Here is a 14450-nt window from a genome sequence, read left to right on the forward strand (position 1 = left end):
AAATATTTAACGTTTAAAAATATATCCAAAAGTGTACGAAGTGTGCTATACATGGTGAGAAAAAGGTATTAGGAAACCTGCGAATACTAACTTTAGCTGCAATATTAGATTGTAATACATGAAATATCCAATTATTCAGTTAAAAGATATGTTTTTTTTTGCTTCTGATCAGAGTTCATTTACGAATTAAGATATACAGGAAGAGAGAGAGAGAGAAGTACTTGTACAGTTGATTTATCGTAAAAATGGAAAGAGAAATGTTTTCTTTATTATTAAATATGATCAAGTACATAATGTAACTGTATATCATACACTTACAGTAATAAATGTACACGAATAAAAGTTAATCCACTAACAATATACACGTAATATCTGAAGAACATGTTACAGAAATTTCGAAAAGAAATTAAGAAGATTTGGTACTGTCTAGTATTATATTATGATTAATTAAAACAATTACATAAATTTGTACGAATTCAGTTACTTTTAGAAGGTTTAGTTCATTCTGTCTATATCATAATACGTAAAAGGAGACTTATCTGTCATTGACATTGCCTGTTATCGTAAATATGAGGGTATGAGGATTTCATTCAAGATAGAGCCCTTATAGCAGTGCTAACATTAGCTCTAAAAATACTTTTATTTTTTTAAATATCTGAAAGATTACGAAAATGCCTATATATCAAGAATGATTTAACTTAATGCTCTAAACAAGTATTATGATACATAAATGACAGTTTTTTTTTATATACTATGTTACATATATTGCAACTTTATAGTTGTAGCAACGACATACAAATAGCTTTCACTGTATATTCACTGGCAATTATTTCAGGTAAACACGGGAACAACCGCGATACTCGTCAAGGTTCAGGACGTCGAGGATCAACCTCCAGAATTCATAACCATAACACCTGTTGCCAGGATCAGTGAAAATGCAAGAATAGGCACATCCGTTCTTCAAGGTCAGCAAACCTGTTACCAAGATCGAACAATGTAGGAATCAGCAAAGATAAAATCAAAGGGAAAATTTTTCAAATATTTGTCATATAATTATCGTTAACTTAAAAACGAGGTTGAACAGCTTATCTTTTAAAGAGATATTTGATACGAAATTATATTAATAATATAAAACTATGCTTTTCGGCAGAACCAAACATTCTGATCGATAAATAATTTCTATCTGATCTATAATTTTGTAGATTCAAAGCTAACATCTAGTCAACTATATTACACCAATTATATAACGAAATCAATATATTAAGTTGTCCTGAAAGTCCCTTTCGTTTTATAGTTAAATAGTAGATGCACAACATTTTTATATGATCCATATATAATAAAATGAATCATACATAATTCGATAAATTAATATAAAACAAAAAATGTTGTGCATCTATTATTTCCCTATAAAATTAAAGGGACTTTCAGAACAATCTAATATAACATTAAATTACAGAACACATCTTATTAATTACTTGAAATATTTTGTAGTTCGCGCAGTGGACGGTGACAAAGGAATAAATAATAAAGTAACATATAGCATCACGCAAGGTCCGAGGTATCTATTCGACATAGACACGACTTCCGGTTTGGTGTTCACCAGGGCGCAACTCGATCGTGAGGCAGAGGAAAATGCCGAGGGCACTTTTATCTTGGAAATTACCGTGAGAGAAGTATCGAATATTGTGCCTGCACCGTCTGTTTCGACCGAAGTCACTATTATTCTAACGGACGTGAACGATGAGACTCCAAAGTTCAGAAGCGCGAGATATCGTGCCGAGATAAACGAAAATGCACCGCATAATACGCCGGTTAATTTCATCGGGGATGCAATTCCGGAAGTTTACGATCATGACTTGGTGAGAAAAAGAGTTTAGATAACTTCAAGAGATTACTGTAAAATATATGAGAGAAAATGACGATTCAGTTCTGAGCACATGAAATTTCAAACATACTGTTTGAAGTTAAGGTGACGATATTCTATGATAACGTTGTGTTTGCGTTTCTACGTATTTTACAATTATTGCTTTCCATTCCAAAATAAGATTTTATTCCACTTTATAGTTTAGTATTATCATCTGATATCAATGAAAGAAGAGACATTCTTCTATCGATCTTTCCAATTTTAAGTCAAATATTCGCAAGACCAATTGCAATATTTTCCTTTTCTATGTTTTCTTCCTTATTTGTAATTCATCGAATTTTGAACTTCAAGACTTTGCGAAATTTATATTCCATTTTGTTAGATTTTTTTCTCTTTTAACAGTTTTACTGTATCTACTAATTCGCAATTTATATGATGTTTCACAATTAACTTCGATCTACGAAGAACTTCAAAAAACTTGCCATCTAAATTCTTGCATTATATAATATGCATATAACACTGTTACGTACGAAACTTCGCACTGTTAACGTTATTCATCTCTTAGGTAGCAGGAATAGCTACAAATTCTTTACTTTTACTTTTACCTTCACTTGAGCGATGAAGCAGTTCATCAAACTTATAGCATAATTTTTTAAATTATGTAAAATACGCATTTCTTTAATGTCCTGGGTAAAATTCAGACGGACTCGTTTATTCTATGAAGATTTATTTTACTTTTTCAGGGAACTAATGGTACGTTTAAAATGTTTATTGACGGTGATGACGGAATATTCGACGTGACTCCGTCGAGAGGAATTAACGAAGCTCCATTTCTTATACGCGTCAAAAACTCCAGCAAACTAGATTTTGAAAGTAGATCAGGTATTTCAAATAATTATTCAAATCTTTCATCGATTTCTTTATTAAAATTGTATAGAATTAATGCGTGACAGCACTGTACTACGGTTTAATTTTAAGAAATGAAACCAAGATTATATACGTATATAGGTATATAGGTAATTATTTCTGATCAAAGAATTATTTCACCGATTTTGACATTTATTTTACATCCAATATATCGCAATTGTTTTATATAACTCTCCCTTTATTTAAATTTAATAACAACTCATAATCGACTTTTACTGTTTGCTGCATTAATTTATACAAAGTGATAAAGAAAGAGCTAATAAATATTTACAATCTTTAATCCATACAATCTTTAAAATCACTCACGTTAATGTAAAATACAAAAGTTTCTTTCCATATTTACGAGGAATAGTTAATGTGTTTTCTTTGTATATCTATACAAATTCCACGTAAATGATATGTTTCCAAGTATTCCTTTGGTATGAAGTTAGAAATGCAAATCGATTCTTCTGACTACATGCGATGGGATGACTCACTTGCAATATCAAATGCTCGTCAATAGAAAAGTTTATTTTACGTCGGATATATCGATCTTCGGTCTTATGTTAATTAATTGCATCTTTCCCTTCTCTATGAGTAGAAGCTCCTAAAATTTTAAATCCTCTGTGTCATCGTCTCGTGTAATATCAACAATTATATTTCCTATTCTAAGTTTATTCAAAGTAACTCTATTTCGCTTTTGTTCATAGAAAATAATTTCGTAATTTCAGAGGTAAATTTCACATTAATCGCAAAGGAAGTGGTAACAGTGGCACCAAAGCAGAGTAAAGTGCCGGTAGTCGTTTTCATAAAAGACCAGAACGATAATTATCCAGAGTTCACGGAGGACATGTATGAGGTATCGATTCCGGAAAATTGCGCCGTCGGCACTACGGTGGCATGGGTTCAAGCCTTGGACGAAGATAGCGGGAATTTTGGAACACGAGGAATTAGATACACCAATTTAGGAGGCAGTATTGCGCATGTGTAAGTTTTACAACACGAAATCATTTAAATTGATGTTTCAAATTGAGATTACCAGACATCCAGAATTGGCAGACTGTCTTAGATTTATAATTACATTCAGGGCTGTCTTTAGAGTTATTAATATAATAAAACATTCGCTTATAAAATGATTAGTTTAGTAAATGTTAAAGAAGAGTGTATTATTAATTTACGGAATCGAAAAGGAAAGTATATGAAATTTTACCAACGCTTTTACCGCAATATGGGTATTTTCGAGCAATTTGTTTGGATCTTGATGTGGAATATCAAATTTTACCACACTTGTCATGCAATACCATAATTGCCTCTTATTAATTGCAGGTTATCGATGGATCCTCTAACAGGACTAATCACGGTTAAAGAACCGGGGCCAAGCTTCGATCGAGAACTAGTATCTCGACATTATTTAACCGTTGAGGCAAGAGATGACCTTGGCAAAGGTAATCGCAATACTGTCCAATTGGTCGTCAATGTGAAGGATGTTAACGACAATGCTCCTATATTTCTACAAAACAAATACGAAGCAGTGCTTCTGGAGAACGAAGATCATTTCCAATCGCCCTTAATCGTCGAAGCGTTTGACATTGATTTGAATGGTTTGTAACTTACTTTCATCGATACGTACATTAGGTTAAGGAATAAGTCTGTTCATTTTTTTATGACACGTGCATCATCGTGCACATTAAGAGGATTTAAAAGATACATGAAAGAATTTATTACTCATTCGAACACGAAAAATAATACAAAACAATGTACATGCATTTTAAGTAAAATATTCAATCTCCGATACATAAATCGATATTAACGTTGCTGTTAAAAAATCTAAGCGTTTTTTCGTCAAATTCGTAACAGGTACGAAGAACAGCGAAGTGACGTATGCCTTAGTATCGGGAGAATTTTCACGGAATTTTAGTATCGATTCAAAGCGCGGCATAATTATCCCCACGATGCCCTTGGATTATGAAGCCTTGCCTATTAGTCAAGGACACAAGGAAACATCAGTACGTCCATTGAGATTGACGGTACGAGCTAGGGATATGGGTACTCCAAGTTTGAGCTCAGATGCGCCATTAATTATTTATCTGAAAGACATCAATGACAATCCACCCGCATTTGAGAGAACGTTGTACAAGAAAAGCATCCCTGAAGACCTGCCTGGAGGTACCAGTGTAGTACAGGTATATACCATTGGATAATTTCCAAATTTTAATCCCAGCTTAATTAAATATTTGTTAATTAACTATTATCGGATATCGATACTGTTTAAGCTATTCGATTTGTATTTAGTAACAACAATGTGTTACGTTTTATAGTAAAATCTTTTGTTCCTTAATTTATAGCGATGAAATTTATTTTAAAGTTGAATAAACTTTAGTAGTATGTCCAATAGCTAAATGTATTTACACACTATTGTATTTATTGGAGCATTTACGTATCAATTAATTATTTGTGTAAAATTTTATTCATAACAATTAGACTGCGGATTTTTCTGAAAAATTCGGTAGAAAATCGTTTCACCTACCAAGTATCATAGAGAAAGTATTGTACTTAGGGCATCTTATAAATTGTTTCACATTATTCTATGGAATTTTGCATTTTTTAATTTTCTATAAATGCATGAAAATTCACAGTCCGTTAATAATAGAAATCAGTAGGACAGAGCATAATGGGAAAATATATTTATTGCAGGTCAAAGCTTGGGATAAGGATTTATCTTCACCTAACAATAAATTAGTTTATCGAATTCAAAGCGGTGCAGGTGATAAATTTGTGATTAGTCCGGAAAAAGGTGTAATTAGAGTTGCACCGGGTTCCAATTTAGATCCAGATTTGACTTCACCGAAGACTACAAGATACAGCTTGAACGTCATAGCGATCGATAGTGGAACGGAAATCCAAAGAACGGCCGAAGTTCTGGTCAATATCACTATCGTAGACGTTAACAATAAACCACCCGTCTTTATCGACCCGGGTACGGTGACCATTCGTGAAAATACACAAGTACGTATGTAAATTCCAATGTAGAGGAATATTACATATCTCCAATCCATGCAATTCATTTTGATCGTGCTTAGTCTTAATTAACCAATTGTCCGTACCAGCTCGGAATACGTATTTATATCTTTTTAATACACGTAAAAACCTAGTATGCATATGTGTATACATATATAGATATATAAGTGTATGAGTTACATCGTTAACCTTATCGTACATTGGTTTCAAAATGTAATAAAGAAGTCTAATTTGTGAATCTGTACTGCTGGATACTGAATTATTGTTTTGTCTATATTCTATATAATTTTTTAACAAGACTAAACAACCTATATTTATGTAATATTTTTGTGGTTTATACTCATACAATATTCTTACAAAGTTTGGTTGGAAAAATCTGGGACACCCTGTTTATATAGAGTAGCGTATTTAAAACATTTTTCTATGACACAAGCGGATATGTAAATGTGTTTTATAAATATTTATATAAAAATGAACGTTAATAAACGTTTAAATCGTCAAATTCGTTTGACTAATTGTTTGTTGAGTTACTCAGTTTATAATTCGAATCTTTGTCTCTAATGAAATAATTGTCTGCCATGATCTCTCATCTATGAAACATATTCTTTATAGAAGAAAATTAAATGGTTATGTCTGATAATTTGCGCTATTTTATTAGGTTGGAGCGTACGTGCATCGTGTTGTGGCTAATGATCCAGACATAGCGCCGATATTACGTTATCGTATCGATCCAAATTCTTCGGAGGCAAGAAACGAGGAAGGAACGCTAATTAAGATCCAAGAATATGATTATTTATCCGCTTTGGAATTAAATGCACTCGATGGATTGCTTCGCGTGGTTAAATTGCTAGATAGAGAAAGAGTGGAAACGATAAGATTGGGGTTAGTTGTTGAAGATTTGGCTGCAATCAGAGGAATACAGACTGCATCCGGTTAGTATACTTCAGTAAAAGTAGAGAAAACAACGTTTAGAGTATATTTGAAATTCTTTCACGAACAAGTTATTAATTAAACTGTGAATGTTTATGCAAATTCGAATTTATAAAGAAACAAAACCTAAATTGAAAATTTCACCACCTAAATATCATAACGAATAATATCATATATTTTTCTAACATTGTAATAGGAATTAGTAAACTTAAACGGTTCCTAATATTGGTAAAGTTAATATTAGATTTATTACTTCTAAAATCCTATTCATGCTTTAATATTATATATGTATATATGTGCTAGTTTCTGCAGGTGCAATATTTAAAAAATTGTTTTGTTTCTATTATTATTATTTTTAATTTTTTTTATGTTTACTCCTCCTTTCAAATACGGTACAGTATATTGCTTGAGATTAATTTTAAGCTTCTAATTTCAGCTACGTTGAACATAATAATCGAAGATGAAAACGATAATAACCCAAGATTTCGCAGACCATTTTATAGACGATCTGTAACAGAGAACAGTAAAAACGGCGTAAATATTGCGAGCATTGTTGCTGATGATGCAGATAAGAATCGTAGTATTACGTATTCGTTAGAAAGTCCTAAAGAATTGGCAGATTTAGTTCATCTTGATTCTGAAACAGGTGAAATGGTCGTGGCGAATAAAATCGATAGAGAACAATATTCCTGGCTTAATCTAACTGTACGTGCCACTGACTCAGGAATTCCACCTAGGTAAAGTGCCTTTCATTAATCTTAAATTGCCTCAGGAAAAATTACCTTTACCATGTTTGCTTTACCATAGTACAAAATCTAAACGCAAGATCAAGAATTTATGGTTGATGTCACCATATTTTTATACCTTTCTTAAAATTTACACAGTAACGGTCCTATTACTAAATTTGAATTTTATTCGTAGATCGAGTTTATCTGAGGTATACGTTCAAGTACTGGACGAAAATGACAATAACCCGTACTTTGTAACTGATATCAGTAATTTGACTGTGATGGAAAACGCTAAGATCGGTACAGAAGTTGCTACCATTCAAGCTAGAGATCCTGATAGCGGAGATTATGGAAAAATTACATATTTATTAGATAGAATGTCGTCCCAGGCAAGCATACTTTTCGTTATGTCGTTAACATAAGTTTGTCATATGGATTATTCATTATGAAGATTTACGACAACAGAAAAAATTTATTAGAAATGTTTTACAATACAGGGTACATTTGCCATTCATCCTGAGTCTGGCGTCTTAACAGTAGCAGATTCGATTGACTGGGAAGATAAACAAAATTACGTTCTAGTCATAGAGGCTTGGGATAACTATCAGTTCGGTTATACAGCTGGGGAATCGAGAAATGCGTTTAAGCAGATCAAGTAAGTTACTTTCATGTTGCAATTGACATCCGTTCCATAAAAATTAACCGTTCTAAGAATTAAGTCATATTGGCAATTTGATAATTTTAAAACATTAACAGCAACTTGACGTATTGTGTTTAATACAGTTTTATTGTATTGTATTTATGTAATGCATTTTAGAATGCACACTTGACATATTTCAACTGTTCCTTTTATTTAAAAGATTCATTATATAATTTATTAGCTATTCCATATAAGATAATAAGATTTATATATATATTTGCGATTCATCTGTGCAAATTAATTATTTGTGTAAATTCTGCTGTCTGTGAAAATTAATTATCTCTTGAATTAATATCTGTGCTACCTATATTAGTATGAAATACTAATATAGAGACAGTAGCATTAACTTAAAAACTTTATTATAACGATTTACGCATTATTCATGAGCAGAATGTTCTAATAGTTTCAAATAATTTGCAAAAAATTCGTTTTAAGGGTCACTGTAACAGATGTCAACGACAATTCACCAAAAATGAACATACCTGCAACGTGTGTTACCATATCAGAATTCCATGACGTGAAAGATTTAGTTTTTACCATTAAGGTAAAGGATGCAGATGATCCAACAACTCCAAATGGTCGTATGAAAATTAGAATTCTTTCTGGAAATGAATTAGGTTTGTATAAAGAATTTACGTTTTGTTATTCTACGAGATGACTATGAAAAATATCTAACGAAACATCTTATAGATATCATGTATGTAAGAAGACCAACTAATAACGCAAATGTTGACTCTTTCGATTAGGTTTATTCATCCTAGAACAAGCAGATTATTGGACGGCAAATATAAAAGCGGCACATTCACTTCGAGGAAAATTCGGGAATTATTCGTTACATCTGGAAGCCCGAGATCTTGGTAGTCCTTCCAATAAAGATATTTCTGTTTTAAATATTTGTGTGACGGATTACAACGACAATCCGCCAGTCTTTATTAGTCCACAGCATAATACAACTATTCGAGTAGCAGAGGTAAATTTGCACTTGTGTTAATGTAAATTTTTATGCCTCTTTCTTATATTGTCGTATTCGAATGTTTCCTTTATTCGACTATCAATTAGGAAAGATGAATTAGTTTGTCACTTGGACTGCCAATCTTTTGACATAAGTATTACTTTATTTAAGGCATTTTTACCAACTTACTTTGAAAAGTAAAACGATATTTTTAATGCAATATCGCATTATGCATATAAGGAATTTGCAATACATGCTGTACTACACGTTGTTCGTGCTGTTCTGACGAATATAATTTATAGAATGTGACAGTCGGGACATCGATCATACAAATTGAAGCCAAAGATGCCGATACTGGTCCAAATGGCGACGTTCATTATCGTTTGAAGCAAGACTTGGCTGGTCATTGGAGAACATTTCACATCGACGATACCACCGGTATTATCTCACTAAAGCTCCCGTTAGACAGAGAAACGCAGAAATTGTACGAGGTAAATCAAATTACATTCTTTTTAAAAAAAAAAGTACGGAATAATACACGAGAGAAGACACGGTATATGTACAAATATACGCATATTCTCTACTTTTACACTTTGATAAATTTCCACCGTATAATCAAGATGTGTTATGAACTGTCTTTTTCTCAAAATCACCCTGGAGATATCGATTTTAATTTTTATTTTTATTTTAATCTGGATAGAGAATTATAGAATGCAAATAAAACATAAACTTAAATGGTTTTATTTCTAAATGACAAATATTTGCATTGCTCTAATAACTCTAATAACTATTCTTCCGTACCATTTAATTTAAAAATGAATTGACATCGATGTCTGTGTACGATGATCTTATCATATAATCAAATCGCTTGAAAACTAATTGAAGTACGTAGAATATTTGACACAAATGGCATCGAGTATAAGATAATAATAGTTGTTAATTCTCACTCATAGATCAGAGTAGAAGCATACGATCTAGGAACTCCAACTCCTCTCAGCACGGATCTAGATCTGATTATTTACGTGCGAAACATCAATGATTACGAGCCACAATTTTTGGTAGACATATTCAAGATTGACTTCACAGAAGAGCAACCTCCTGGCTCTGAAACTGTACAATTACCAGAAACTGTCGATAGGGACGAAGTTGATGATCTTGACGATCCTCCTACTCAAGTGTGTTATTTTATAATCAGCGGCAATGATGATGGACTCTTTATCCTCGATATCTTTAGACATGAATTGACTGTAAGTCATGAACAAATAACAAAGCCTGATATATAACTGTAACAACTGCTTATCGTTAATTAGTCAGTGACGTATTTTCTTTCATATTCTATAAATTCTTGTCATCCTTTTATAAAGTTATCTATTCTTTTTTTATAGAGCTTTTTTCGTGAGTTCAATTGCTTTCAGTTCAGCTCACACAAAAACTACATTATTTACCGGATGACCTGTGTGAATAATGAAAATTTACGAGAGATTTTCTAGATACGCAACTTCTAAAACGTACAATTAATCGTTTCAGACTGCGAAAACGTTAGACAGAGAGCAGCAAGAGGAACATTTGTTAATTGTGAAAGCGACAGAAGATTGTAATACTGTTCCAGCGAACGGAACTCTTTCCGACGAAGCGGACGATACTACATTGAAAGTTGTTATAAATGTAATGGACATAAACGATAATCCACCCAAGTTTGTTAGTAAGATATTCACGGGTGGAGTTACTACAGAAGCTGATTTTGGCACGCAATTTATGCAAGTCAAGGTAAAATCTATTCATCAGATAGTATATTACAATAATGATATAAATGGTACAAATAATTTTTAAGAAAAATACATAATATGCAAGGTATCTCGATTTTCAGTGTATTAACGAAATTAATAACGTAACAAATAACATAACGGCATACCGAATAAAATCATGTAGTAAGAATGCATGTGAACTATCGTCATTGTTGAAGTAAACATTAAAAAATTGTTTCGAATGTCATCTGACAGATAATTTATTGTTACCTATTTTAAACAATAGAAATTACGGTTTTTGTTTCAGGCGATTGACTTGGATGCAGGTGATAATGCTATAGTTAATTATTACCAAGTTGGTAAAATTCACATGACTTTGACAGAAGGTTTGGATGATATTGAGCTGCAACCTTTTCTGGTTAATAAACTCACCGGGGTAGTGAGTTTAAATTTCGACCCTCAGAGAGGGATGAAAGGATATTTTGATTTTATGGTAAATCAAATTGATTTTAAAAGAGATCATATCTCGTAATCTCACAGTGTAGTTCCGTGCACAGTATGCTAATAAAGTATAATCGTAGTTACGAGGTCATGATTGTTATTACTAATACTACATCTTATATAAGGTGTATCAAATAATACTACTATTAGTCAAATTTTATTAATGTATTTAAACAGGTGTTAGCCAATGATACCCATGGTTTAGAAGATACTGCAAGAGTATTTATTTATTTACTAAGAGAAGATCAGAGAGTCCGGTTCGTGTTGCGGCAACATCCACCGGAAGTCCGGAACAGAATAGAGACATTTAGAGAGTCAGTGTGGAAAGTTTTTAAAATTATAAACACTAGAACTTACGTATTAATAATTTTACAACTTTATCGACATTTACAACGATTTATGAAATAATAAAACGTGAAAGTATAAAACATTTTGAAATTTCATTAGTATGAAACACAATTATCGTAATTACATTGGTAAAGTTTAACGTAAATCCGATAAAGTTGCTGCAAACATACACTTTGCAGAAGTTACAAAAGTATCTATTATATTAATTCTAATAGATTACTTTTTGTAGTTATACATTTTCAATTATGAACAACGTAGGATATAATTTCCATGTAGAACAAAATTTTACAATTCCATAACGTAAATTTTTAGGACACTGGGCAACGTAACTGGAGCGATAGTTAATATTGATGACTACAAAATCCACGAGAATCACGACGGTTCTGTCGATCGAACAAAGACCGATTTGTACATGCACCTTGTGAATCGTCGAGACAATTCCATTCTTGAAGTGTCGGAAGTTCTGGAATTAGTCGACAGAAATATAGAGAAACTCGATGGTCTGTTTAAGGAATTCAATGTTCTCGACACGCAACCGGCTCAATATCAACCGATTGTTCAGTACGAGCAAGCAGGAACCACGTTTTGGCTTTTGACTTTGACCTTGTTCCTAGGAGCTCTGCTAATTCTGTGCATAGCCTTGTGCATTTCGCAAAGAGCCTCGTTCCGCAGGCAATTGAAAGCCGCAAATGCATCACCGTTTGGTAAATATCACAATTCTGTGCATAATACCTTGTTTTTCATTAATAAGACATTATCAGTTTAAGATATTAATGGAAAATTCCAAAAAATTAATTGGATTTATCGTATAATGTTATCTTATAAACGTAAGAAATAATAGAACCTGTAACTAATTACACAGTTACATAATCAATTCAATAAATAATTCTCCTAAAACTAGGAAGTTTCTAGAACAAATTTTACAGTATATATCTGTCTTTTATGTAGTCCTCTTTTATGTATACGTATGGCTATATAGGTATATTTAATATTTGCATATATATTTACTGATAGATTGTAACTGAACTATATATTATATCCTTTTGTTATTCGGTAACAGATACATTTGAATATCCATTGAGCAATCCAGTCAGCATGTATATATAATTATGCATATAAGAAAAATTATAGTTTTATACATGAAATAATGTCTAAAATACATATTACATGCTGATTTTAAATTATTATTCAATTTACAATTTCTGACGTTTATACAAAATCTTATGTGCCTAAATTATTGCCAACATAATTTTCAAAACTTAATTTGTTCACATTTGTTTAAGGAACATCAGATGCAGAATTTATAAGAGGACCTGGTCGTGTACCGAATACAAACAAGCATAGTGTAGAAGGTTCTAATCCTATATGGATGCACGCTTACGAGAATGAGTGGTTTAAAAGTGACGAATCACTTAGTCACACATCTGAGAGGGATTCTCTCGATGAAAATGCATTGAACAACGAAGAAATAATGAACGAAGCTAATACAAACCAAAGAACCGATGATAAACCGTACTATATCGAGCCAAGAGCGTCTTCCATTTCAAGGTAAATGCTACTTACTTCTAATTGGTATGATATTTAAGTATATCTATATATGTATATATATAATCTACTAATACGTTTAATTAATTAGGATAATAGTAGGATTAAATGATTATCAATAGACATAATAAAATAACAGTAGTATTTACGCGAAATAAATAAAATGAATAATTAATAAAGTACATATAGTAAGCATTAGAATATATATAGTAAGTATTAAAATTAGAAATAATAAATTTTATTTGCAGCGCGGGAAGTGTGGCAAATATACCAAATGACTTTCATCGAAGTTCTCCAATATATCGAACGCAAAACAATATCGTTAATCCTCTTGGTAAAAAGATAGAAACGACGGAACTGTAATTGAACAACGACGATAATACGATGGAGAAAAATTCTTATTTGCGCAGTAATATTTATAACTTCGTAAGAAGTGCAAATTTAGAATAATTCTTGTAAATAGTCACACTTCGTATCAGCGTTAGTATATATTTAATATTTATTTCATAGTATTTTTAAAAATTGGCAGTGACAAATATTTTGTATTATCAAATTCATATTTTCATTATTCGTATTTTGTTTTGTATCCATATTAATAGTAAATTACTATTATAGATATAAGCGATTATAGTTTGGAAGAATCTCACTTCCAAGTTCGTGAGAAACTCTGGTTAATAAGAAAAACAAATTTAACCATGATCTCTGCACGTCAGTATGTTACATACACTTGTACCATTGTACACTTTATATTTCTGTTTGATAAATAAATAATTGATTCAATAATATATTAACCCTACTTCATCGACTGACATCAACTGTTATTAATAATTTGGATTATTTAACTTTTATTATGTTTCTCTATATTCCTGTAAAATATCTATTGTTGAAAATGCCAATAATGAAATTTATGTATTCATAGATTTTCCAGCTAGTAAAACTTTAAATTAACTTTTAGATCGATATAATTGGACTCTACTACATTCATATTATCAAAGTGAAATATACATACATGCATAATATGTACGTTATACATAAGTTCGTATTACATAAATTCTACTGTTATACAATTTCTTATTATTATGCTATTCAGGAAAGCATGCAAATCTTTCCTTTTTAAAATAAAGTTACTTTATGTTACGTATGCTACAATACTAACAACAGTGGTGGAGAAATGACATACTTCTTATATAATTGACTATTTCTTTTAATCTGC

At 31.6% G+C, this 14450-nt stretch overlaps 1 protein-coding gene across 2 annotated transcripts in view; it reads left to right on the forward strand.

Moving 5' to 3' along the window:
* LOC138181741 (cadherin-23) overlaps window positions 1-14019 on the forward strand; it is a 33033-nt gene extending 19014 nt beyond the window's left edge. The window contains exons 5-25 of one of the 2 annotated variants that reach the window (XM_069116863.1): window positions 836-965; window positions 1492-1859; window positions 2608-2746; window positions 3502-3757; window positions 4097-4371; window positions 4628-4953; window positions 5465-5776; window positions 6447-6720; window positions 7155-7455; window positions 7640-7835; window positions 7944-8101; window positions 8582-8763; window positions 8893-9116; window positions 9401-9589; window positions 10052-10345; window positions 10626-10865; window positions 11151-11336; window positions 11522-11658; window positions 12005-12396; window positions 12985-13240; window positions 13486-14019. In XM_069116863.1, the coding sequence (XP_068972964.1) occupies window positions 836-965; window positions 1492-1859; window positions 2608-2746; window positions 3502-3757; window positions 4097-4371; window positions 4628-4953; window positions 5465-5776; window positions 6447-6720; window positions 7155-7455; window positions 7640-7835; window positions 7944-8101; window positions 8582-8763; window positions 8893-9116; window positions 9401-9589; window positions 10052-10345; window positions 10626-10865; window positions 11151-11336; window positions 11522-11658; window positions 12005-12396; window positions 12985-13240; window positions 13486-13600 (4950 nt within the window). In that variant the 3' untranslated portion in view covers window positions 13601-14019. Of the gene's footprint in view, window positions 1-835; window positions 966-1491; window positions 1860-2607; window positions 2747-3501; window positions 3758-4096; window positions 4372-4627; window positions 4954-5464; window positions 5777-6446; window positions 6721-7154; window positions 7456-7639; window positions 7836-7943; window positions 8102-8581; window positions 8764-8892; window positions 9117-9400; window positions 9590-10051; window positions 10346-10625; window positions 10866-11150; window positions 11337-11521; window positions 11659-12004; window positions 12397-12975; window positions 13241-13485 lie in introns of both variants that reach the window. The other variant, XM_069116862.1, reaches the window with a different exon arrangement.
* Window positions 14020-14450: the final 431 nt, after the last annotated feature.

This window comes from Bombus flavifrons, chromosome 7 (genome assembly GCF_040668555.2).
Source record: "Bombus flavifrons isolate JBK064 chromosome 7, iyBomFlav1_principal, whole genome shotgun sequence".
Classification (NCBI taxonomy): Eukaryota; Metazoa; Arthropoda; class Insecta; order Hymenoptera; family Apidae; genus Bombus; species Bombus flavifrons.